Here is a 27,669-nt window from a genome sequence, read left to right as displayed (position 1 = left end):
CTTCTATGAAAATGAAGGTGTGAATATATATTTTTCTTTGTTTTTAACTTGCGAATGGCGTTGTTACTGGTCTGCACAATAAAAGGGAGCGGGGTTGCTGCAGTTGCAGTGCTGCTTCATTCTTTAAAGCATATCTATTTGCACTGCTTATGACCTCACAAATTACTTCACTCATGACACGTTCTATGAAATCATTGATAATACTGATGACATCTGCAATGACCTCATTGATAACACTGCATGGTGGAGGCGCGAGTTGTAGTTTCTTCAGTTAATGATATCTGGTGAATTTCAGTGGTTTTCTGGGTCTCAAACATTCCATTTTAACTGACATGTACAGCTAATTATAACATCACTTTAACCTTTTGCTGTCTTCAGTGAATATAAATGTGTGTCTCTATCTAGTTCAATCATTCCGATCAACTGTAACCGTGTTCTGTTGAAGAATGTTGCTGCACCATATCTTCTACTGTGTTCCTCAGTCTGTACTCCTGACAACTGAGTGCCGATGGAGGGTACTGCTATTGGGCTTTTGCTGACAGATCTCGTTGAGGGGTGGTAGCTCGCAAGTAATAGCTTTGCCTGGTTGGTTTTCCAGCCGCACTCTCTCGATAGTGCATTAACTCGAGGTAGTGGGTTGTGTTGCTGAACACATATAATTTCTGCTAGTTTAGCTGCATTGTGTTGGCTGGTTGTTACGAGCTCAGTTTGGACATTGTATTTTAACTGAAGTTTTGCTACAGGGGACCGATATTGCAGCGCTGCTGCAAAACCAGCCCCAGTCACAAAACCGGCCCCCACAGGCACAAACCCGGCTCACCGGGGAAATGCCCGGTGCCCGCTACAGCTAGTCCAGCCCTGTGCGTACGTTGTTTTGTATAATATGTTGTCCTGGATGTTTTGTGTGTGCGCTTTAGCTGTAAGTAGTCTTATGAGTACAACGTTACATCAGAGATATTTTAAGGCATGGGCAAAGTGGGCTCTGGCCCAGGGCCCCAGTCTTTCAGGCGCCCCCTGATAGAGGCAGATCTGTTCTGCAGAGAGTCTAGCCCTGACCGTGCAGGATTAAACTCTGTCGAAATTTTGGGGCCCCTCGCAAATTATCTCCCAATACCCAATACAGCTAATTCTTTTTTTTTTTTTTTTTTTTTTTTTTTTTTTTTTTATTAAAGTTGCCAGAAGATGAGCTTTTAAGAGACAAACTGTTATGTGAATCTGATGTTTCTGGTTTATGTACTTTAAGTTGTGTTTTGATCTGTCAATGTAGGGCCCCTAAAAGGAGTGGGGCCCATAGGCCGGTACTTACTTTGCCTATTTGGTACTCTGGAACTGTGCAGTGATGACTTTGAATAATTCTTAAACGGATTGTTTTAAATACTGTTTTCTTTTATTTTTAATGTGGGTGATGTGTGAGAGTCTGTTACAGGCATTTTGCAGAGAAATGTTTGTTTCATGCAACAGCCATAAAAAATAAGTTTCTTTTGGATCAGCACAGGACCTTACATATAGAAACAGGGGGCTATCACAGAGAATATTTCCAGTCCTAGTAGTGAGCTGCTGCTGTGTTACAATATTAAAAACTCATCACTGTTCCTGAATATTAGATGACACATTTAGAATGTGGACAAGTGCTCCTTGGCACTGTCTGTGACCTGGCCAAAGAGGACATGAAAAAGCCGAAATTAGATCATAATCTTAAAGCTGTTCTGAACAGGGGCCCCCAAAATCCTTAAGGTGTATATGCGTTACATAAGTCTGTGGTGACTCAATGCTATCTGTACAGATTTCTATCTAATGTGTTTTGCTGGAGGATGATTTTGTACTGGGTGCCCCTGGCAGGCACTGGCTAGTAATTTTTCTGAGCTGAGTTTGGTGCATGACATTTTGTGTTCCTAATATGATGGTTGGCTGTCCTGTAGAACTACGCAAAGAAAGATCTTGATTGTCATGAGAACCAAAGGTAGCGATCGTTCATAGTAGTAGTTTAAATTAAGTGGTATTATTGAGTGAGAAGACCTGGTTGCGACTTTGGTAATGACTGTTTGGGTGCGTTGATGAGATCCGGGAAATGTAAGCTCAGTGTCTGTATCTACGGTATGGTTTCTGACTTCCAGTTGTGAAGTCAAATGTTGAGGAGAGGAAGCTCATTGTCTTAATTACATTTTAGGAGCGGGTTCAGTGCAGGTACAGGTTTAGATGCAAAATTAGTTTTTAAATCAGGAGATGTGGGTACTAGAGAATGATAGGGCACAGTCTGGTAGTTTGAGATCTCAAAGTGATCATTTTAGTGTGAAGTGGCAGTGTTTTAGTATTGTAGATCGCGGGAGAGGAATGGATTGATGCACAGGGGTGGATGGGAGAGATGTGGTGGAACGTATGGTGGAGGAGACGGGTCTTGGAGGGATTTTTATATTGATTGATGGTTGAGGGATAGGTGGAGAACAGTTCGTTAGATGTGTGACTGAATGTGAGTGAAGGACGGGTTTTGAATAGTTGGCTGAATCGGGAGAGGAATGGATGCATGGTGAAGGGCTAGCCGGATGGGTGGATATTACAGGATGGATGCTGGGGGCCTGAATACATGGATGTGATGGAGTTTAGAGTTGGAAAAGGGATTGGTCCCAGAAGGAAGAAGACTGAGGCGATTTCTGTCGCTCAGAGATTTGGGGAGCGCGCCGTACAGTTTCCCTCGTTGTTTTACTCTCTCTTCAGGGGGTTAACCTTTCTGTCACACATGGAATAACTCCATATAGCATATCCATTTGGCTTAACAGTTGTCTTCAGGGGGTTGCCATCTGTTACTGGGTCTCTTTAAGGGTACATTTTCCAATGGCTGTGTTCCAGGAGGAAGGGGCAGGGCTGACTCCATATAGTATCCCTTGGTTGCTTAGCAGTGTCTCCATGGGTTGAGTTTGTGTTGCCCCAGTGCTGACTCTGTAACTTTTCTTGGCGGTTTATAGCATTTACCGTTATCACTGATCCTACATTATAATATCAAATAGTAGGTATTTGCTTGGCTTACTACTTCTGGGACTACTTGCGTGATAACATATTTTATGCCTTAGCATCTTGTGCCTCACACTTTTTTGCTTCAGGTTCATGCATAGATGTAGCACCATAATTGAAATAAGAGAACAACTCTGGTCCTTACGCGAGACACCTAACTGGTCATCATATATGCCACATGCTTGTGTGCAAGGCATTCTCACTGAATAGCGTGTTATCTGTCCGCAAAGTGCTTCAGTGCCTTGTCGGGGGTAAGAAGTGAAGATGCAGAGCAAACCTACAGGGAGGTGGTAGAGGTGCTGAACACCTAAACAGTGACTATTTACAGGCATAGGTGAGACCTTCCTTTTTTTTTTTTTTTTTTTTTTTGTAAGCATAATGTTCGTTTGTTAGTGGAAGTGTGCACTCTGATCACCACGCCAGTAAATGAAAATGTTTTAGATGGAATAAACATTTTTTTTAAATGTTTGTTAAAGATATTTTAGAAGGTCTCAAATATTTTATTGTTGGTAAATTGCTGGTATGAGTTTCTATAGGCCTAGTCCCCTAATTAATTACTAAGCTGTAAAACCTAGGAATCACAAGCTATTGATGAAGGAATCCCCTGGAAACATTCCATTGTGTTTAATTGGAATTGTGCTTATTACATTTTGCTGTCTCGTTCCTGCACTGCTTTCCACTTTAAGTACAGGACTTTTTGAAACCAGCAGTTTTAACGGTCATATCGCTTGGATGGTAATTGTTACTCTAGATCTGTTATGAAATGTATTTTTTTCCCATAAATAAGTTATTTGTAAATTGTTCCTATTTTGTGATGGAAAATTGCGGACATTTACTGTGGACCTAGTTTGTGATCCAAATCGTGAATAAATAAAACGGCCTTGCATAGGTGATAATTTTTTACTGTGCAAGCTTCGCTGACCAGTAGTTAGACCCTGTGCATGCATAGGCGAAAATTCATATACTCCGTGCAGGCTGATGTCCAGAGCGGAGGCCATGTACAATGTGCAGACATTGGCGAGCAAAGCTACAGTCTACATGAATAGGTGCTTAGCAACGACATCTAGCGTACAGACAGTCATGCTAGGCCTAGCACACTCACACAGTGTTTGGGCTTTTTCTACACACTGCACGTGTTTGGGGGTTCCTTCCACATTCTATGCTTCTTTATTTATACCAGTTTTAGGCCCGTTGATTGCCAATTGAGCCCCCTTTAGCTTATAAATTGAGTCAAACGGGAAAGCAGGCCTGTGCCTTTAAAGACCAGCAGAGCTGAGGAGACTCCGCCACATGCCATAATGTTCTCAGTTCTGTTGGCTACATCTAAACTCTTGTGTGCACTTGTTGATCCACATCTGAGAAATGGTGTGACTCTACACATACTGTATGATATTGCATGCATGAGATGCGGCAGATATTGCTTGAGTGTATGTGTGTCATGCCTTAGACTGGTTGTCTAGTGTCTTGGATTGCATGTGATGCAGCACATTTTGTAACACTGCACACTGCTTGGCAGTGGCACTGAGATGGGCGCTGAAGGGTGTCTCATTCCACAGCCTGTGCGTCAATTGTCATTGAGTTTTCTATGATCTGGTATGATAACACACAAGGACTATGTGAGTGAGTAGAGCGAGAGATATGCAATGGACTTAGTGCCAGATGCCGCATGTGTTCGTCCGAGTGCGAGCGCTGTGTTTGATGCCCCATGTTATACGGTGTACTTTGCAATGCCGATGGGACCTTCTGCGTGTGTGTCTGTGCCTTTGACCTTGTGTGATAATGCAACTGTGAGGCGTCTGTGTATGATGCTACAGCAGTAGCATTTGCGGTTTTGTTTGAGAGTGAGACGTGCTCCAGATAGTTGGCTTCTGTACACACTGAATGCTGTTGGTTGCCGCTGCCTGTCCATCGAACTCGAGAGGGAGAGTGTGATGCTACAACCGTGTGTGTAGTGCTGCGGCGGGGTATAGTCTTTATGGAAAACGCCGCAGACTGTGAGAGAACATGCTTGCGAGATGCCAGAGTCTTTGTGTAATGGGGGAGATCTTTGTACTCACTACCATTCCTATGTGATTCTAAGAGTTTATCCATTTGTATCGCTTCCTTGAGTGACTTTACAACGTGTACATTTGCATTTTTAGGTCGAGCTGACGTTAGCATTCATGCGAAGCATGAATGCTGTCAGCTCGACAACTAATGTGATCCGTTTTTAGGAGAGTGGACACCAAAGTGTTACGAGCGTTTTCAGAGCCGGATTTCACCTCGGGAGCGCGCAGCATTGTCTGCAGTGGCAGTGTCAGTTTCGCTTTTGTATTACTTTCGTTTTTTCCGAGGCTGGCTGAGGGTAGCTTGAAATGAACAGGCTTGCTTTGAATATCATGAGTAATTAGTCTTGTAATGAACATGCACGCTGGTATTCTTTTTAAAACACTTCTTTGTAAAGGCACATTTTTAATTATCGGAAGCATCACAGTGAATAAATGGGTCAAGCTGCTGGTTTATTTATTTATTATTTTGGCGTCATATTTTTTGCTGTTCGTTTCTCCGAGGCTACCTTGGAATGAGCAGGCTTGTGTTTCTCCGAGGCTACCTTGGAATGAGCAGGCTTGCTGTGACGGCAGCGTTAGCTGTCAATGCAATGCTTACATTTAAATAATGTTGTCCATGTTTGCGTGCACTGCGTGTGTGTTTTCATTAGGAAGTAGGCAGGTATCCTTTACAGTAAAGGCACATTTAGCGTTTTTTTATTCCGTATTAAGAGCATGACAGTGACTATTTTAAATAATGTCATGCCTCTTTCTGTGCAATGCCTTTGCGTCCTAAGGACTTGCAAGTCGGATAATCTTTTGTTATACTCCTTTGGCGCCACTCATTTAAATGATGTTATTCCCGTTTGCGTGCAGTGCGTGTGTGCTATTCTTATGAAGTAGGGTGGTAGGCTTTTACAGTAAAGGCACATTTAACGTAATCTTTTGTTAGACTCAGTTGGCGCAACTCATTTAAATAATGTTATCCCTTTTTGCGTGCAGTGTGTGTTATCATTTTGAAGTACGCTGGTAGGCTTTTACAGTAAAGGCACATTTAACGTTTTTTATTTCGCACTTGCTAGTCCGATAATCTTTTCTTATACTTAATTGGAGCCACTCATTTAAATAATGTTATCCCCATTTGCGTGCACTGCGTGTGGTTATCATTATGAAGTAGGCTGCTAGGCTTTTACAGTAAAGTCACATTTAATATATTTTATTTCGTATTAAGAGCATCACAGTGACTGCTTTAAATAATGTCATGCCTCTACTAGCAATGCGTATGCGTCTTTAGCACTTGCTAGTCGGGTAATCTTTTGTTATGGCGCCATGCAAATATCGAGCACTTTGGATGTAGCTCTCTAAGAGGTGTTACTTTCTTTTCTTTGCCGTTTGTGTATTTGATGTAGTAGGCGCCATGCAAATGCAGAGATTGGTTTCTTTAAAAAAAATAGTGCTGCCATCTTAAAAAGGTGTGCTTTAGGAGCAATTTCCACTATAGTGGTAAACTTTGCAGGCTTGCTGTGACGGCAGCGTTAGCTGTCAATGCAATGCTTACATTTAAATAATGTTGTCCATGTTTGCGTGCACTGCGTGTGTGTTTTCATTAGGAAGTAGGCGGGTATCCTTTACAGTAAAGGCACATTTAGCGTTTTTTTATTCCGTATTAAGAGCATGACAGTGACTATTTTAAATAATGTCATGCCTCTTTCTGTGCAATGCCTTTGCGTCCTAAGGACTTGCAAGTCGGATAATCTTTTGTTATACTCCTTTGGCGCCACTCATTTAAATGATGTTATTCCCGTTTGCGTGCAGTGCGTGTGTGCTATTCTTATGAAGTAGGGTGGTAGGCTTTTACAGTAAAGGCACATTTAACGTAATCTTTTGTTAGACTCAGTTGGCGCAACTCATTTAAATAATGTTATCCCTTTTTGCGTGCAGTGTGTGTTATCATTTTGAAGTACGCTGGTAGGCTTTTACAGTAAAGGCACATTTAACGTTTTTTATTTCGCACTTGCTAGTCCGATAATCTTTTCTTATACTTAATTGGAGCCACTCATTTAAATAATGTTATCCCCATTTGCGTGCACTGCGTGTGGTTATCATTATGAAGTAGGCTGCTAGGCTTTTACAGTAAAGTCACATTTAATATATTTTATTTCGTATTAAGAGCATCACAGTGACTGCTTTAAATAGTGCTGCCATCTTAAAAAGGTGTGCTTTAGGAGCAATTTCCACTATAGTGGGAAACTTTGCAGTAGGCTTAGAACAGCGTGATGTCTAACTGGTGCTAAACGATAAGTTAACTTGCCGCCGTCTTGTCTGCTGTTTTCGATTTCAAAGCAAAATGTGGCATCATGCAAATTATTGCTTTGTAGAAACTAACATCCCGCAACTACAACTATAGGCAGCCAGTAAAATATATCTTCTTCTAAATATGACACGTTAAATATATTAAGTGCATGTTTTTACAATTACAAACGTTACGTTTTATTTCTCTTAAACGTGTGTACATTTCGCAGTAATTGCGTACATTGTAAGAAAGGAAAATACTTTATTTAGGAGCTTGCCTTCAACCTTTTCTCATTAAAGTTTAAATACAAGTCGTTTTCACGCAATACTTTTGGTGCATGTCATTTAGAATTACAAAGTGAAATTGGTATGCTTTTAAACACTAAAATAAAATTATTCTAAAGGGACATGTCGCAAACATCAAAAAAACACTCTTTGTTTCGATTTTCAAGAAATGTGCCTAAATTTCCCCAGTAACAGGGTAGATTTTAAAGAAACGAAACTCCTTACATTTTATAGGCCACCTTTTTTACCCAGTAACTGGGAAGACTTTAAAGAAACGAAACTCCTTACATTTTATAGGCCACCTTTAACCTTTCCTTGACATTGACGCTTACCAGACAAGTTCTTTTAACCCTTGTGGCCATTTTCACACTAACACAATGCATTTCGTTCCTCTGCTCACGTGGCATTTTATTACACCAAACTTTCCTATCTCATGGTAAACAAGGTACTTAAACAGAAACCTTGTTCTCATGCAAAACACATGTTACTTGACCTCTTATATATACCAACTGTTACTTATTGCACTGCTTCGAAAAAACAATATTTTTCAGTTGCCGCGCTTCCTTAATAAATAAATTAGCTCTGTGCGCGATGCTTTTTTATGCTTTTTTTAAACTCCCCGATGCTTTTGCTTCTATTTACACAAATAGATACTATATCTTCAATAAAAGAGCCCTTTCTCCTATCCGCTGTTAAAATTACTTGCATACGATTATATCCTTCTTTTCTTGCGCTTCGCTCTATGATTACAGTGCCCATCGCTTAGTCCCCCTCCCCTCTCAGTTGTGCAGTGTGTTTCTTACACTTCTTTTCTTTTCTATGCTCCATATTTCAACATAACAAACACGCATCTCTTTACTTTACCTCGCATTTCTAAATGCCAACTGCGCATATCTATGACTAACGCTGTCCTGCCCATATTTACAAGCACATGATTATATACAACTTTTCATGCTTTTCCTTCTTTGCTTCCAACTAACTCGCTCTCTCCTTTAACATGCTATCGCCTAGCTCTCTCCCGTCTGTACCCTCCCTCCTCCCCCAGCTACCGCACCTAATCGCTACAAATTTCCTTTTCATAGCAATATTCATTTTTTTCCTTCCGCTTCGCTCCTGCTTTCAGCTGCCATCGCCCAACAGACCCCCCCCCTCTCTTACTGCACCCCTCTGCATGCACGCACGCACATACAGACACTCGCTCACACACACACCCCCTCCCCCACAGTCAGACACACGCACTCCAAGACACATACACATACACACGCACGCACACACACATGCCCGCCCCCCCCCGCGCGCGCACACACACATGCTCCCCCCGCAGCTCAGCAACCCACTCACCGGCTTCCTTCGTGCGGCGGCTCTCCTCAGCTGCAGGGCCCGGCAGTTGGACTCTTCTTCCCTCCTTCGGCACCGGGGCGCAGGGTAGGCTCCTGCCTGATCCGGTGCTCCAAACACGGCTCCAATCGCGGCTCTTCCGTGGGAGGCGGGGTAGGCTCCCGCCCTCCTACTTCCTGTTTCCGGTTGTCGCGCCGGCCTGCCTGACTTCCTGGTCGCAGGGCGGCAGAGTGACGAGGATGTTTGATTTGCGGTATTTATTTATTTATGCATTTTTATATAGCGCGGACTTTACCCGAAGGCGGTATTTATTTATTTATGTATTTATGCATTTTTATATAGCGCGGACTTTACCCGAAGGCGGTATTTATTTATTTTTGTATTTATGCATTTTTATATAGCGCGGACTTTACCCGAAGGCGTCAGAGCGCTTCACATTAGGAACAGAAATGAAACATAATGTGAAACATTACAAAAGAACAGGTTGCAAAAACATACGTTACTTACATAAGGTAATAGTGACAATTGTGAGCAAACAAAATACATGAGGTAGTAAAAACTATGAACAACCAAAAATACATGAGGTAGTAAAGGTAATAGTGACAATCGTGAGCAAACAAAATACTTGACTAAAAATTGTGAGCAACCAAAGTACATGAGGTAGTAAAGCTAATAGTGACAATCGTGAGCAAACAAAATACTTGAGTAAAAATTGTGAGCAACCAAAATACATGAGGTAGTCAAAAGTGCACAAGAGGAAATGAAAGTGACAAGTGTGCAGTTATAAGAGAAAACAGAGTATAATTAGAGGTATAGTCCTGCAATAAGTGCTAGACACTCAGGCTCAGGAACAAGCGTTACATGGGCAAGGTGGCACTTGTGCAAGTATCAAAGGTAAAGACATGTGAGAGGTAGTAGCCGTGTGTTGCAAGGGCAGAGTGGTGTGTGCATGTTACAAAAGGGCACCGAACACCAGTACATGGAAAATACTGCAAAAAGGCAGACCCTCCAATCACAGGCATACACTGGGAAGGCACTTCCATGGTCATGGAAAGTAGAAATTATCAGTAGTGGGAAGTCTTCCTCACAAATAGCAAGAGGACGTGAATTACTTTTGGAGGTTTCTCTGGAGGAGGAGAACTTTGAGGTCCCTTTTGAAGGCCTGGGAGGAGGCGGTGGTCCGGAGCTTTTTTTTGTCCTCTCGCGGTTTGTAAATACAAAACATATTGCATTACAAATGCTATAGGTATCACATTTGCGAAAGTTATAACTATTGGCATTGTAAATGACGAAGCTATTAATTTAGCTATTTAAAAAAAAAAACATAAATAAAAACTTTGCCATTTACAATACCAATAGCTCAAACTTTCCTAATGCGAGACCTATTGCATTGCAAATGCTTGTTTCTATTTGTATCTCTTCCCTCTGTGACTTCACAACTTGTACATTTGCATTTTTTTTCCTGCTTGTATATTTTATGTAACTCATGTAATCCTAAGTCCTTATGTATCGCAACTGGTTCTTTGGTAAAGCGCTCTGGCACCTTCGGGTAATGTTCGTGCTGTAGAAAATCGCATTAAATAAATAATAAATAAATAAATACATAAATGAACTGTGGCCCACGGGAGTCGTGCGTGCCCCTCGTTACCCTGCGGTAAAGCCTGAAGTATCCAACCTCTCGCACGTGCACTGTCTTGGAGGGGCCGCGGCCCTGCGTCTGGCGCTGCAGTCAGGCACGCCATCCTAAGGCCCTAACCGGGCATTAAAGCCCGCCTTGATGTCGCGTCTGCGGATTCGAAGGTCTGCGGCCCACACCTGCTGCGCCACTCTGCGGTTTCCCGCCATGGAGCCTGCTGCCGGCTACACCCTGTGCAATCTCCCGGCACAGCCCTCCCGGCCCGGCTCCCGCGGCCTCTTATCGCTCTGCCCACCTTAGCCAGGAAGGGCTGTGGCTCTGGGAGATGGGGCTTCAAAGCGCATGGTCTGTTCGATGAGCGGCAGAGGAGGGTTCAAGTCGCTGCCTGCCCGCTCCTCGCGCTCAGCTCTTCCACACACCAGCCTGTCTTCCATCCGAGGCGGCCGGAGCTTTTCACGCTCACTTTTGCCCCACATAGGTCGGATTTCCGCGTTTACAGATGGAGGAGCAACCGCTAAGGAACGGCCAGGTAAAGTGAGGGGTTTGCTTCACTTTGTGAGAAGTTACAATATTTCTCATGCGCAGTAGACCTGGAACTTGGCCCGGGTATATTTCAGCCTACACTGGCTATCCCCAAAAAATGAAGAAACTTATTTGGAGGAAGAGGGGCCCTCAATATTTTCCCGCCCAGGATACTTGGGCGTGGTCTGGTGTGGTGGCTTGGCGGGTGGGATTCAGTACTTGCTATTCAGTTTGCTAACCCCTGGTTTCTATCTTTGCAGGATGCCGCAGTCTCCCAAAATCGCATTATCCGCGTGGGGACCAGGAAGAGCCAGGTGAGTTTTTGGGTTATTGTGCCATGCCGATCCGCGTTGTCTGACATTTGTTTAAGTTAAATACATATTTCAGGTGAGCTCTGTGCCTTAAATCATTTTTATAGCCTCCACACCAGCACCAGTGGTGACTGGGGATTGTAAACACGGGGAAGAAATGAACGGCGAACAATTGAGGGCCGCCCCAGATCATGTTATTTGGCTTTCAGAGAGGTGGCTAAAATGAAGTAATGTCGGCTGCGTTTAATTATTGGTTATATCTGAAAACATGTTTCCAGCTGCAATCAGGATGATGTTCGGTGACTAACACCCACTTTTCTGGTTTTACTGCTGTCAGCCAATAGCTTTGCAACAGTCGTGGAACACTCCCTGCGAGTAATATAGGCTTTCCAGGTGCTTAGTCTCAGCAGACCATATCCAGGCGGATGCAAATCGAGTATATACCATCCGCCAATAGGTTAGTTCATCACCCCTAATGTTTTGCGTTGACATTCACACCTAAATTACCTGTAAAGTGGGTGTCTGACTGCAAGTGGGGTTGGGGTGACTGGAGGTTGGTCGACCATTTATAATGAGCCAAAACTCATTTCACAAGCAAATCTCACTCTGTGGTTCCTTTTTGCTCGTCTCCTTTCTTTTCCCATTGATTTCGTTTGCTCTGTTAACCCACCTCCAAGCCTTTCTTTTTAGCTTTCTCTCCCCATATCCGACATTTTTCTCTGTCCATCCCTATTCTGTTTGTATCTCATCGCCGATTCCCCTCTTCCTCTCTTCGATTTTTATCTATCCCACGCTCTCTCGACCTGTCACTTTTTTTCGTCCTCTCCCTCTGTTGAACTCTGACACCCTTTCTGTCTACTCACACTTTCACTCCCTCTTTCGATCTGCCCCTCCATCTCTTGCTTTTTTCGACTTTTTCACCCGCCTGAGCTCTCAAGCTTTAGACTGTGATCAGCTCCTTGGTTACTGATACTTTCACTCATAATCTTGGTTTCCTACCTGCCCCATAATCTTTCTGTATCCCGGTTGCTCATAATTCTGAGGCCCTGCTTCTCACCCACAAAGCTCTTTCACTCCTTCCTGTGAGAAATTCGCTTTTGAGGAAGCTCACTCCCACAGTGATCATTCCCTCTCCTATCTCCTTTGCGCCGTTCTTCTATCCTACTCCTTGTTTTCAATGTTTGCTTTCACCACTTTGAGACGACCTTTGAGTAGCGTAAAATGCTATACGAATGAACAGTTTATGTGAGGAAACAGAAAGAGGGTAGGAGCACACTGCCTCGCAGCCCAGTACTCCATTTGCCCCAATGCATCACGGTAAATGCAGTGCATGTTAACACTTACTTCCGTAGTAGTCTTTACTTTTTCACCCTTGTTGGTGCAAACTGTGCTGTGTAATTATACACATGTTTCTGGGTTAATTCCTTTATCAGTAGACAGCAGCAAGTCGTTTTGGGGTGCTGAAAATGCTGCACAAAGTCTTTTCTGGTCTTTGTACCACTCGCTGGGCGCAGGCGCATCAACACAAGCTCGTCGGCTCAGTTCCTCAAGGGGGCCTTTTCAAACAGGGTGGGAGCTCAGTGCCTATCACCCCAGCACTCGATGTGCCCCAGTGCCTCATGGTAAATGCAGTGCATGTTAACACTTGCTTCAGTAGTAGTCTTTACTTTTTCACCCTTGTTGGGGTAACCTGAGGTATGTAAACCTCCCCCCCGTGTTTAAGAGGGTCCCTTAAGTTGACAAATGCCTGGGGTGCACCTGTGTGCCTGTGGAGTGGTACTGTGACCTGTGAAAACTTGGGCAACATTTCAACAACCCCAGATTACTTTTCTCTGTTCTCTAGTATTTCTGCTCTTTACTAATGAAGGACTAAACCCAGAAACATGTGTCTAGAGATAATAGCACTACCTGCATCAAATTTGGTGAGAAACTACAGCAACTTTGAAGTAAGCGTACTTCGTTTACCGGAAGGCAATGGGATGAACTGTGCTGGGATGAGAGGCAGTGTGCACCCCCCCCCCCCCCTTTATGTTACAAGGACCAGAACACAAAGCAGAAAACCCTAGTCCCTGTCACCTACTCCAGGTGTGCGTAAATTGATAATGTTACCTCCTTTTAGCTGGGTGTTTAGTCCAGTCAGAGAGTGCCATTTTTGGTAGCTCGATTTATGGAGCTCTGTAGAGTGACTGAATCTCCCTGATGCCCTGTAACCTTTACTGCAAAATGACAATTTTTTTAACAGTTACCCACTGACTCCAACCCCAGGGTTATCGTCTGTCTTCTTCTGGACTTTTTTTTAACAATCTAATACATTCTGGAAATTATAGTCCTGGATCACTTTGGATGAACCAAAATGAGCAAAGAACATTATTACAGTGGTTTCTAAAAAACAAGCCCTGTACTGGAATCCAAAGGCCACCTGACCCCCCACCCCCATTAGATGGAGTGCTTTATGTGTCAGTCTCTGTATATTATTGCTTATTTGTTTGGATTTAGGGAACAAACACAGTCTCTGGGTGGGTGATCTCAGTGCTAGGGTGTCCTAGAGTCCATCAGTCTAGTGGGACTCCTCAGAGCCGGTCAGCAACACGGTGGGCGCTGTATAATTACACATATTTGTTCTTTCATTCATGGGTGGGGTGTCCTTCAGCGCCTCTGCCTATAGACACACCCACATATCTGGCGTTCTGCCTCCAATTTACCCATTCACAAATCTATCACCATCCTTTACTTTGTCTCCCTTCGCCCCTCCGGGTCTCACTCTCTCCTCTTGGTTTTGTCATCTCTACGGCAGTCCTGACTGGCAGAACTCTCTGCGCTGTGCTACTCTAGCCGTAAGAGCTCTGCCAATGCACCTCAACCCATACTTCATTGGCCTGTACTGTTCCTATACCGAGATCAGCATACGGCTCTCACAGTGCACCTCAATTCATTCTGTAAACTCCTCTTAATATTCCACTTTTAAGAGCCACATACTACAGCTCCCAGAAGCAGGCCTTCTATTCTAGTACTGAGTCCCACACACAGCTCGGCCAATGTACCTCTGTACTGGCTGACAGCTAAGACCAACACACAGCTCAACAAATGCCACCAGTCTTAATTGTATTGTTCCATTTCTGATACTCACAAAATGTATAGTGTACACCATGCCAATGCACACCGGTTCTGATTGGTAGTACCCATGCACTGGTCCCGTCCTGAAACAGTGCGGCCAGTGTACCTCCTTCCCGGCTAATGGTGCCTCACATTAGTTCAGTGCTGAGACCGAAGCCCCACTTGTGTGTCTTAATTCTGGTCCACGGTGCCCTTTCGTGTACTTGTACTGATGCCCACATGGACCCCTACAGTCCTGAGACCTGTCTTTGTGTGACTTTTCATTTTGACAATATGATATTGAAGATTTGATCACATTGACGTGCAAAAGGTGTCTAAAATTAAGACCCTTCACTGTCCACCATTTACAACTCCATGCCAGGCCTTAGGCGCAGCATGGAAGAGACCCTGTTGTGAGAATGTATCAGCGAGGCATCCCACATGCAGTAACGCGGGCGAAGGGGAGTGGACAGGTAAGGTTGGCCTTGATGGGTCTAGGTAGGTGAAGGTCTTTCTTCTGTGATAAGCAGCTATCCACCTAGGCACACACTGCAGGAGAACTAGACGTGGATGTTACAAAAAATCGTATCTGCAAGCCTGGCCTTTTACTGAGCTTTATAATACACGCACTAAACACGAAAGGCATAGTCAAACCATATATATTGCTGATTACATTCTGAATGAACGCCATTTTACCCCCTACATTCGGAACTTTGGAGTAAAATCCTATTTCGATGAGTGAAGAGGTAACTTTAATGTCCTGTGGCAATCTCTTAAAGCGGATAAGGATGTATTTTTAAACTCTGTAATTTAATTATAATCCCTGATTTCTTCGTAGTTTAACATTTCAAACAAGCACACAGCGTTTTACCGCTTAAGGTCTTTTGAAGTTAGACAGGGCGCCACATGGTGGCATCAGCAGGTCCTTGTGAGAGGAAGCATTCGAAGACTATTTTGTTTGTTGAGAGTATTGTTTCTCCCTAATATATTTGGTAGGAGTATTAGATAAATTTTAGGAGATAAACAGGCCAGACCTCCCCTGAATTGGAGCAGTACTAGAGACCCTGGCATTTTTGTACACCGGGGGTCCTGTCCTGGACATGCATGCTCTGCATGGCACAGCAGTGTGCCAGCCTTTATGCAAATGCAGCTTCTAAAGTGCGTGAGCTGCAGGTGTCACAGCTTGGAAACAAAGCTGCTACTGAGCTGTGCGCCTGCAGCTCATTCGCTCACGTGGATTCATTCCTTAAAAGTATGCATTTGGCCTAGTCCGTGCCTGGTGCACCTTCACGAGAATGTGCCTCACACATGTAGTATGCCATATTACAAGCACCCTACTGTCCCCAGTATTGGTGTGAACTGGTGCCCGCACTGCAGAGAGCTAGCATTAAAAGGCAGCCCGGTGGTTTGAAACCGCCAGCCTGGCTTTCAGTTTTAAAGGCAGAGCTGTATGACGGGCAGACGCTGCTCATAACTACAGGGATTGGCCGCAGCAGGGGTGGGGCCGCACAGATTGTGCATCACCTCTTTTGTTACAATCCGTATGCTTCCCAACCTATTTTTAGGTCTCAGCCAGGCAAAAAGCAGCGCATGCGCTGCTCTGCCATGCAGAGGACTTTTGGAATCGATACGATTCCAGCGTGCACGCGAGGAGACAAACGAAGCAAAAGATTGGCACGCGGGTATTGGCCCCTTTACTGGCGGCGTGATACTCTGTGGACTTTTTTTTCTCGCTGCCCGTAAAGCCAGTCCCCGCTGCACATCTTCTGTCCCACTGAATCCGTAGGCAGTACTGAAGATTGAAAACCTTTTGGGTTCAGGCTTTGACGCAGGGAGCTCTGGCGTCTCAACATATAACAATCGTACTCCAAGGATCACACCGAGACCTGCAGACGGCCTATGAACCCGATTCACAAGCAGTGCACCATTTACGGCTGACCGCCATCCACAAAAAAATCACCTGCGTGGCATCAATGTATTTACTATTGCGTAATTATACGCCACAATTGCATACTTAGTAGTAAACACCATGGAAGGGGTGGATAGTTAGAGCATCACTATGTGGTTTACCGTGAGAGTTTGTGAACACCCACAAGCTCGGTAATTTGTTGGTGTTTGCAAGCTCCTCTCACGATCCCTTTTCTTACACTGCAAGTGGTCAGGGATTTACTCCAGTAAAGGGCTGGAGTAGTTTCCTTTCTAGGTGGGGAAGGGTAATGGTGCACACCAAATTTCATGTTAGTGCAGGGGAAGAGGTTTCTCTGTGTCGTCTTTACACAAACACATAACATAACCCTGGAAAGCTTTCGCTGCGGATAAAAGAAGACAAAATGTGTATTTGTATAACAGGCTGCATTTCCCCAGAAGAATAGCCCCCACCCTCCAACACCACCTGCTGGTGAAAGAGCAGATGAGCCCCTTCCTAAGCGTCCCTTGGCGTGTTTCTGACCCTCAGAGCTCACACGCGTCTGTCTCCGCTAATAAAATCAGTGGCACGCGGGCATTGTTCGACTGGCTGCTTCCCCTACAAAGAATGTCTGCGGCCCTGCCCACAGACCAGACCAGCCTGCAACTCAGGGCAAGAAGAAACCCGTTGTACAATTTTCAATCCTTTCAAACTCTAATGGGTATTCCAAAATCTGTTTATTTTTATCAGGACATCTGTCTGTCAGCGGGGAAATGTGCGCTGATATTGTCGCCGGTCCAATCGTGATAATGTAGACTGTCGAAGATTAACAAACATTAGGGCCTTTGAAAGAAGACCATGCTTTCGTTTTTTAATTTTTTTTTTTAATGAATCGGCCATTGATACGAATGTCGGAATGAGGAACGGAAGGGATTCTCGTGAATTATCCTATTGCAGACATTTAAAGAACTATGAAGCAATTGAGCCCGGGAGGTGTGTATGAATGTAGTCAAAAGATTATAAAGGAAAACTATGTAAACAGTAATGTCATTTTCTAACTACTTTCCATGTGATGCAGTGCATGTTTTACTAATTTCAGACTCACTTGGGAACAACGCATGTTATGGAATATACACAATAGGTTCTGGCTTAAATGTAAGGCAGATGCTGCAGCCCGCTCAGATACTTCACTCTGTGACTTTCTCTGGAGACTGGAGTTAGCAATAAGACAATAGTGACTGATTTCAGCTGTGGGCGTCAAGGCTAAGGGCGGAGAGGACAAGGGCAGTTGCCTGTTTGAGCCTGTTAAGGGCGGGGAGGACAAGGGCAGTTGCCTGTTAAGGGCGGGGAGGATAAGGGCAGTTGCCTGTTTGAACCTGTTCGAGACTGACCAGGGCCAGGGCCAGAAATGCTGCTCAATATACATACCTCCATTATGCATCTGTATACTTTCAATGTACTTATGGATCTATTTATTTATCACTTTCTTCTAATTTAGCATTTCCAATGCACTTCCCTACTTCTCAGCCTATACTTTGCTCAATATATCTTCTACATCCGCTCTCTCATTTAACCCCATACCACTACTATGAGCCCCAAAAGAACCCTTTCTAGACTCTCTCCTACTCTACCCCTCCTTGCATCATCTTACACATCTTTTACTATACCGATCCCCAAACAAACCTTTCTAAACTCTTCCCTCTTTTCTACCCCTCCCCAACCCTTCTCAATTCAAATAACTGACTACCGTATCCACCACTAAAATTACTTTCATGTTTCACCATATTAATTCAACACTAATCCTGATGGGTTCCAGAGTAGCGTGCTACTTGCGCTTTAAAACCCCGTCAGGGGTAGCAAGCGCTATATAAATACAAACCTCTTTCCCTTCACTATGCCGCCACCTACCCTTCTCTACCCAAATAACTGAATAACATATCCACTACTCAAATTACTTCATATTTTACTATACTAATTTTCAACACTAATCCTTTGAGTTCCGGAGTACTGTGCTACTCGCCAGAAAAGCGCTTCAACATCCATCAGGGGTAACAAGTGCTATATGAATGCAAACCTTCCTTCCCCTTTTATCCCTCCGCTATCCTTCTCACTCGCCTTTCATTAACTTAAAGCCATTTGCTTTGCTATACAATACCGTTAGCAAAGCAAATGGCTTTAACTTAATCAAAGGCGAGACCTATTGCATTTTCAATGCTTGTTTGTACTTGAGCGCCCTTTACAATAAGCCACCGGTGCATTGGCGGAGGCCTTCCTTCATTTTCATGGGTTAGAGTCTGCGTGCATATATGGAAATGCCCTATAGGGATTGCGCCAGCGCAAACTTGTGCATTGAGGCCATCCATATTGCAGAATGAGTGGACTAAGCATCCCCTTCTGTAATACCGAAGTGGCCCCAGGCACGAAAATGTAGGTGCAAACTTCTGTTCCACCCAAGATCACTGTGCGATGTGGCCGCAGTCAGTTCCTGGGTAGTTGTGTCCGTTTGATAAGGTAAGTGGTCTCCGAGTCCTTGCTCTGCTCTCACACTCTGCATCTTGGTCAAGCTGTTGCGGCGGGTCGTGTCTATTGCTGGCCGTCATCAGATGATCTTCACTCACCTCGTGGATGCTGTGTTTAAATGGTTTGTTCTTTCCTACTGCAGCTGGCGCGGATCCAGACGGACAGCGTGGTGGAAATGCTCAGCCAGCGGTTCCCTGAAGCGAAGTTTGAGATCGGTGAGTGTGATGTCTGGGCCCGAGGGTGGGCTACATCGCGGCAGATAACTGGTGGGCAGAAATGCACCCCGGAAGTTATAGTATTTCACCCTCTTGACTCTCTCTTCTCTCAACAGTCGCCATGTCCACCACAGGAGACAAGATCCTGGATACAGCCCTGTCCAAGGTAACCAGGTGTGTGTGTGTGCGTGTGCGTGTGTGTGCGTGTGCGTGTGCGTGCGTGTGTGCGTGCGTGCGTGTGTGTGTGTGTGTGTGTGTGTGTGTAAGAGAGAGAGAGATAGACTTCAGCAGCTTAATGCAGTCTGTGAGGGGGTGTGTCCTATTATAATCCGTTCAGGCAGTGAAAATGAGGCGTTGTTCCAGCATCTACAACACTAGAGTTACCTAGAGATCACTGCATCCAGTCCCAGTTCGATAGCTCATGGGGCTTATACACCTGTGGCATATTGGTGGGACACCTATGTCCCGGGGGCCTTTCACTCTTATGAAAGGAAACGGACAGCTATGAGAGTCAGTCCTGGATTCCCACCCAAGTGCACTGAGTATTCTGTATTCATGGTTTCTGTTCTTTCAGCCATAAGTATGGGCCTGCAGGTTGCAGCAAGCTTAGTGCTGATAGAAAGCCACCCTCTTGACTTGTGGCCAGTTGAAGGGCCGTACACTCACATTAGGGTGACTGAGTGGGTCATACAGATGTCGCAATCCTTCAATTGTAACCAGGCGCTAGATTCCAGTACCATTTAGGTAGCGGTGTGTGTTGATGTGCCTGTTGCACAGACCTGTGTGCAGTATGTGTGTGTGTGTGTGTGTATGTATATGTGTGTATATATATGTATATATGTATGTGTGTGTGTGTGTGTATATATATATATATATATATATATATATATATATATATATATATATATTATACAGGTTCCAGTCCAAGATAGCTCATTACTCTAACAAGCCTCATTCAGATATCCGTATGCGACCTGCAGGCCCAAATACCGATCTGATTAACATAGCTTAGTGGGTTTGTGCTCCTGCTGTGGAATATGTTCACCTACAGTTTCCATTAGTCATGTTGTGGTGTTAATAGTGCAATTACTATTCCATTTTTAATATGCATTCTGCAGATGTCCTGTAGTAACTCTGCTTGTCTGTGTATTCAGATTGGAGAGAAGAGCCTGTTCACGAAGGAGCTGGAGACTGCCCTGGAGAAGAATGAGTAAGATGTTGCTTCGATGTGATGCTCGGCTGTGCTGCTGAAGGGCAGATGATGCGAGAGGTCCATCAGGGCTTAACCATGCCAGATTGAAATAATAAACGTCCTGTAAATCCCTTCCTTTTAGATTAATTTCATGGGCATTTATTTTATACGGGTGTCCTAAAATCTATCATGCCCTGCTACTCCTGTGCCTACAACTCCTGCCCCTGGTTCAGGTGACCATGTATGCCGCTGTGGGTTCTCTGGCCCATCATCCTTCCATGAGATCTGTGGGGTTGCTGTGGTGCGTGGTTCCTCCCTCACTGAACTGTTTCTTCTCTAATCTCTACTGGCCTTACTCTCTGACCCGTGGTCCTCTTCCGCTACTCATGTTTTGTACCCTGTGACCATAACTATCTCCCTGTCTTGGTCTATCGATTATCTACCGCAATCCCTTGGCACCTCTCTCTGCTTGAAGGCTCTCTTGTTTTCTCATTCTTGTTCTGTGACATGCACACTCTGTGTCTCTCCTTTATCTTTATTGACTTCTTTCCCTATCATCTTCTCTCTTTCTACAATTCACGTACTCGTTTATTTTTCATTTGAACAATATCTCCTTGTTCTCGAATAAAAATCTTGTGCGGCTCGTGTCAGACGACCATCTTAAACATAATATTGTAGCTGCCAAACGACCCCCCCCCCCCATGTCATTTCCTTGTTAGAGAATTGGGGTTTGGTTGTCTGCTGACACAAGAAGACTGGAGTGACTTGTGCCAACACAGTGTGGATTAATGGCTCGTGGAATAACTTCTTTAACAACTCGAATCATCAGTTCCCCTAGAGCAGTTGTTCTTAACATGTGATCAGTGGACTCCTAGTCAGGAGGCCCTCGACTGTTTTGGAAAATGCTTAGCTGGATTTGTGGGAGCAGCTCCTGTATAGTAAACCGAATATAAAATGTATAGTGAGGGGCCTCATTGAAGCACCGACAAATGGAGAGCATGCATTCAGAGCACAAAAAAAGACAGTGATATGCTAGAGTTTAGTATAGTGTTTTGTCTTTTAGAATTAAAAAAACACATTTAGAAAAGCTTCAACACTCACATTAAATTAAAAGTTCGTTTTTTTCCTTTTAATTATATTTTTTCACTTTCTGTATTTATTTGCAAATTAAAATTGCAATGTGCAGAGTTTTATATGAGCTGGCGTGGCCCACTGGCATTTAGTTTTGAGGACCAGCATTATTTTTACTCCTCAGATAATGACCACCTGCAAGAGAGGGAAAAACACCAAACGGCAATGAAGGGGAAGATGAAGACGACCAAATGAACACAAAGGGAGAAAGCAGGGACCGGCAAGGGCGAGATAATGTGGCAGCAGTGTCAAATACTGGATTAAAGAGGCCTAAAGTGAATTCCGGACTATGCAACTTTGGTATTCAATTCGGCAACCTTTAATTACACAAGCTGTGAGCTCCTGATTAGAGCTTTGGGCACCAGCACTCTTTCTTTCCCAAAATAAGCACTGACCATGCAAGGAGTCGCACTTCTTGCCACCTGAACTTCCGGCCATTCTGAGTAGTAGGCAACTAAGCATAACACATAAGGTCCTTTTGATTTGAAGCTGCAACTGTCCCTAGAATTTTCAGACCATTTGGTACAATAACCCTGTGTAAATTCTATAGTTGATGTTATAATCTTGCAAGACTCCATGGGACTTAAAACGTTTAGAAAATTACTGCATTCTCTTATTACTCTTATCAACTTCAGCATCCAAACGAGGCCATATTGCCTTGTTCTACGTTAGCTACTTGACATTCACCACAACTTCTTCATTCCCTTAGTCCTTAATAATTTTGCATAAATTGCAAGGCGAAACAGCCTTGTTATCGTGCAGAAATATTTCAGCTTCATTTTAGAACGCAATTGATTAACACCGGTCTTATCACATCCCAATCTCCTGTCCGCAATTTCAGACTGATGCTCTAACAAGAAACCTGCAGAAGGTGTGATTTAAAATCCGATTCTGTATATTTTTTTCCAAAATCAGAAGTCTTAAATTTAGGGTGCCTGCAGTACAAGCTTAGCAATGAATGCCCTTCCTTCTTGAGACAGCCTATTGAACGATGTTTTGTAGTCGGCATAGTGTACTTGGTACTTCATAAAAATGTATCTAAACATTCAGCAAGCTTGTAGCAAGTTAACAATTCTTTCTCTAATACAGAATAGTATCCTTCATATGCATTCAGTCTTTTCCAATCCCGTGCCACCTCCCAATTTTTGTCCCCTTGTTTTTTGATACCACACTACACCCAAACCATAGTTGCTGGCATCAGCTGACTCAATGCATTTCATCAACAATGTATCACTTTAAGAGTCTGAGCATTTACAGTTTCATTTAGAAGATATCATATGTCTTTTTCTGCTCTACTCCCCAACAATACCATGCTCTTTTCTTGCATCTTCGTCTGAACGGTTCCACTTTGGTTCCTTCGGATTCTACCCATCCACTTGTTCTTCGGAGACTGGATCCAGTGCTCTAACATTGGCATCTACTAGACTGTTCTTTGGTTCAGTACCTTCAGATAAAATGGTATGACCCAAATTCTCAACAGACTTTAAACTTAGTTTACACATTTTCAATTTCAGGGCAAGGCCTTTCCATTCCAGTATGATCTGCGAGAGCTCGTGCCACATCATGAGCGTTAAATGATGTGTAGATAATTGTCTGTAGGGCCGATGCAGTACTGGTTAAACTAATTTGGAGGTGTTCAAACTTTTATGATCCTTTAGGTGTCATGAAAATTCCTGACTTTTTCCTCCATTTCCATTTGGTGGTACGAAGAAGTTAAATCTAATGTAGAATAAGGTCTTCTTTGTAGTTATGCTAATTCATTGATATTAGGCAGGCGCTGGCTAGCCATCCATACATGCTCATTTAAGCGTAACAAAAGAATGGAACGTCTAAATCTTCTCATGATTTGAGAGACTTCACACCTAGAGCTAGCCACCATTTTTCATTAATACTTTATGATGATGAAACATTTCAGATTGCCTCAGTCTCTCACTGAAAACATCTTTATATTTTGTACTTAACCTATACACTTCCTTGTGGCTCAACTTATGACCAGTGTCCGCACTCAACACACACTTTTCATTGTAGGATTCATTTGTGTAATGCACTTCCCATCTCTTCTGTGGAGGCCATCCCAACACTGCTTCTCCTTTCTGTACAACATAGGATTTCCTCCTTCTTGTCCTTCTTTTCTGAACTGATATATTTACTTTAAGTATCAAATTAGATTCAGTGCTTTATGTCAACACGATGCAACATATATTAACTATGTTTCTATGATTGTGTACAACCACAGCATTCACTTCAGTGCAAACCAATCCTAATATTTCATTATGGTAAAAGTCTTCTGGAATTTCTCATACCTGCGACGCATAAACCATATTGTAGTCGAACAATCAGCATTGTCCTTGTCAGTTAACCCTGAAATGGAACTGACGCTCATTGTATTAGGATTTTATTTATTTTATTTTATTTTTTAGAGTTTTATATAGCACAAACTAGACCCAAATATATAGGGTATCGGTGCGCTTTACATGAGCACCAGTTTCGTGACACAAGGATCTTTATAAAGTGCCAAAATGGCCTTCACGCCCACACTTCTTAAATAACTTATCAATCACATGAAAAAAATCTGTAGCTTTTGACTAATTGGATTGAATACCACAGTGATGGCAAACTTTCTTCCTTCAATACCTCCTGCCAGTTAGTAATTTTATCTTGTTCTATTTCTTCAAGCCATATTTAAAATAACTTGCTAAAATCAGTTCACACCTCTCAACATTTTTTTACTTAGTCTTCATTAGAATTTGATGTCTAATAACTTTGTTTATATGTTATTTTTTTTAAGTTAGAGGACACAGCCAACATTCTTAGAATGGCAACACATTTATGTATACTTTCTTCCTCTTCTTTGCTGTGGGATAAAAAAATGTCTTTGTTCTAAAAGGGAATTGATGTATTTTATTATTTTTTATTATTTTTTTAAACCATGTCTGCCTTGCATTTGTTGGACAGCATACGTATCGAAATCCCAGTGCTGTTAATAAAATGGAGTTAAACGTTTGAACTCCTCTATACCTTTTGCGGCCAAATGTAGTTCAAGAAACTAACATTTCCCTGTGGTTCACTTTCAAAACCTTCCAATACTTAAACGTAAACCTCAAATAAGTTTAACAACCATGGTCATTCAGTGCCGGGCTTCCCTGGCTTTTGTAAGAAAGGAGTTAAAAATTTGACAATTTTGATTGTTTTGAGCTGAAACTGAAAAAGTGTAAACAAAGCGGCATCAGCAGTCAAGTAACTTTCAGAGCAGTTCATGGAGTACACCACTTTGTGTTATTGGAGTCCAAGACAACATTGAGAAAACAAATGTTTAACCTTATTGTTGCATCGCTGAATAACAAAAATATAGGAAGATCACCAACATAACTGCATTGTTAAACAATAAATGTCTTATGAGCCAAGGTTGTTTTTCACGGACTCATTCTTGCCCATAACAGCTGCACATTTGCCTCCAGATCTTGATAAATTTACGAGGGCAACCTTCTCTAGTATAAACAAATTTGTGGGCTAACATTTACTGCTCCATATTTTCTCCCTGAGCGTCAGATCTCTGGATTACCGGTTTTCCCTACAGTTTACCTATATTATGACTGGCCGCAAGTAGCCCAAGTTCACAAACAATCTTCCGATATCTCTGTGAGTGGGTTCCTCTCTCCAGACGCGTAACAATGCAGCTTTAGCCATCGGTCATCGGTACTTTGAGATCAACAAAAATTAAAACAAAGTAGTCCCTGTAGCTTGGTTACTAAAAATAATGAATGAACATGACTATCCTGGTCACCGTAGTCTTTTATTAGTTGATTAAGAGTGTTTAGTACAAAATTATGCGTGGAGCTTTAGAAAAGTGAAGAACAGCTTATATTACATGTCCCACAACGACACAGAGCTCATTTGAACAGTAAATGCGTTACAGTAGGATGTCCTTGCCAATAAGTTTCTGAACAGTGTAGGGTGTGGTTGGAGATGGCATGTGCGCCACACTTTCATTCTTGTGAATTAAGATGCATACACAAGCACAGCCATTGCTCATCACCCACAAAATGGCCGACCTAGGCACTGCACCAGAGTAAAAGACCATACCAAACAGACAGCGTCTGACTGTGTAACAGATCAAACTCCCAGGATTCAACTATACAGGAGGAACACACATTTCCTATACAACAACCTAATTTCTCCTGCTCATTGCCTGTTCAATGAGGCACCTCCCATGCAGATGCAAACTGTCACCTCTCTTTCACAGATCCTCCTTCTAACCCGGGCATTTTGCATCTGCCCCGTGACCACTCTCTGTGATCTGTAGTTCTCGCTAACTCTACTCACTGGTTGGTTCATTCTTTCTTTCTCTCTCCTGTTCTCTCTCTAGCACTTTATTCCTCTTCGTTCTCCTTTATTCCCTCCATCTGCTGATCCATTGTTCCCTCTGTATATGGCTTGTGTTCCCTCCCTCTGACCTTTTTTCCTTTCACATCTTCAGGGTTGACCTGGTTGTTCACTCCTTGAAGGATTTGCCAACAACCCTCCCTCTCGGGTTTACCATTGGAGCCATCTGCAAGTAAGTGCACTTTAGTGTGAACCTTGAGAGAGCTGGGAAGAGCACAGTAGATTGAGGAGGCAGATCTACCAACTTGATCTTTTTTTAGTTTGCGTCCAAGGGATCCCTTGTGTATTTTGGACAAGGCTAAATGTATCTTTTGTAATCTCTGGTGAAGTGGTGTAAGGCAAAAGATGGAAATCCTTGCAGAATGTGTTGAGGGGCCACCATATCTCGCTGATATTAATTTGCCTTGGGCTAAATGGGGCACCACTTCAATGGTTAGGGACCCCTTAAGGATTGTGAGCCCCTCTGTGCCGCAGGAGCCTGTGCTAAGCTCCTGCTTTGGTGTAAACTCTAGAAGTCCTGACTCTTCATAAGAAGCCAGCCTTCCTTCTCTAGATTTGTGTGCATAATAGTTCACTGTTGGAAATCCTGCCTACATAAATCAGACCCAGCTCGTAGCAAGTCCACCTTAAATAAACTGCTCTTGCTAGAAAACTTGGCCAGGGCTGCGTGGCTTCGTACACTAACCCGTGAAACGGAAATAGAAGGCATGGAATAATGAAAGCATAATATGAATTATGTAACACTTGTGGTATGTCTAGATACCTACAATTAAGGGGCTTTTTTTCAACACCAACGGATGGAGGTGGTAGTGGTGGATCAAAATTCCTTTTTAGAATTTTGTTAAGACACCTAGTCGTGGCTCTGTTCGTATTTTTTTATATGCTAGCACTAGCTACACTTAGGGGCTCATTATGATGTCGGGTGGAAAGCCTCCTCCCGACTCGGTCGGTTTACAATCCGCCCAACCAATGTATGATGTTCTCGGTCGGAATATAAACCGCCCAATCATTCCGAATCGTTTCCGACTGGCTCTCGAAGGTTTTGTGTTGGTTGGAAACGCATCATACACCTCTATGGACAGCATTTCTGACCGTGCAATTACGATGCCGATTTCCAATAGCCTTTCCGAGTTGGCCTGTCCAACACGGAAAGGCTGTCGGAAAGAGACTTTGGGGCCCCTAGCAGGCTTTCCTTCATCCTGAGGCCTCCGGTTGTGGGCCGAGGGGGTGCCTAAGGGACCCCCCCATAAAACCCTGCACTGTGTGGCAGGCCCCATAGGGTGTCCGCAACAGGGTGCAGGGTTTGCCATACACACACACACCATTTCCCCATAGGAGCCTGTGTTGTCGGTCGAACACAGGCTCCCATAGGAAACAATGGGACTCCGACTGAACCGTGTTCGGTCGCATCGTAATCGGTCGGTCCCGAATCCAAGATGGTGTTGGGCAGAAACCGCACAACATCGTAATCCGCCCCTTGATGTCTCAAAACTTAAGGTTCACTTTTTTTTTTTAAAACCCTGTATAATTTTTATAATACACTGTATAGTCTGCACAAATGGGGCTTGAGGAAGACTTTGAACTGTTGCCGCAGATACTACACATTTTTTATTCCTGTCTAGTTGTAGTAGTGTCTTGGATGAAATGTTCTGAGCAACTTGTTAAGAGTGTTTAAAATAGTATTCGTCTAGATTCCATAGCTATTATTTTGGGATATGCTACTGGTAGACTATCCCATCTTTAAGGATTATATTTTTTGCTGTCACTGTTGCTAGACTGGATGTTGCATGCTTATGGCTTCAAAGGAAAACT

At 43.4% G+C, this 27,669-nt stretch overlaps 1 protein-coding gene across 2 annotated transcripts in view; it reads left to right on the top strand.

Annotated features, from left to right (window-relative positions):
* Positions 1-27,669, top strand: part of HMBS (hydroxymethylbilane synthase) — a 99,935-nt gene that overhangs the window by 16,725 nt on the left and 55,541 nt on the right. Inside the window, exons 1-6 of one of the 2 annotated variants that reach the window (XM_078682197.1) lie at positions 10,947-11,113; positions 11,367-11,420; positions 19,079-19,151; positions 19,268-19,317; positions 20,306-20,361; positions 25,952-26,029. In XM_078682197.1, the coding sequence (XP_078538323.1) occupies positions 11,084-11,113; positions 11,367-11,420; positions 19,079-19,151; positions 19,268-19,317; positions 20,306-20,361; positions 25,952-26,029 (341 nt within the window). In that variant the 5' untranslated portion in view covers positions 10,947-11,083. Of the gene's footprint in view, positions 1-10,946; positions 11,114-11,366; positions 11,421-19,078; positions 19,152-19,267; positions 19,318-20,305; positions 20,362-25,951; positions 26,030-27,669 lie in introns of those variants that run through there. The other variant, XM_078682196.1, reaches the window with a different exon arrangement.

Source organism: Lissotriton helveticus, chromosome 3_1, assembly GCF_964261635.1.
Source record: "Lissotriton helveticus chromosome 3_1, aLisHel1.1, whole genome shotgun sequence".
Taxonomy (NCBI): Eukaryota; Metazoa; Chordata; class Amphibia; order Caudata; family Salamandridae; genus Lissotriton; species Lissotriton helveticus.
Note: the sequence above shows the minus strand (reverse complement) of the source record. Positions and strands in the feature narration are given on the sequence as shown.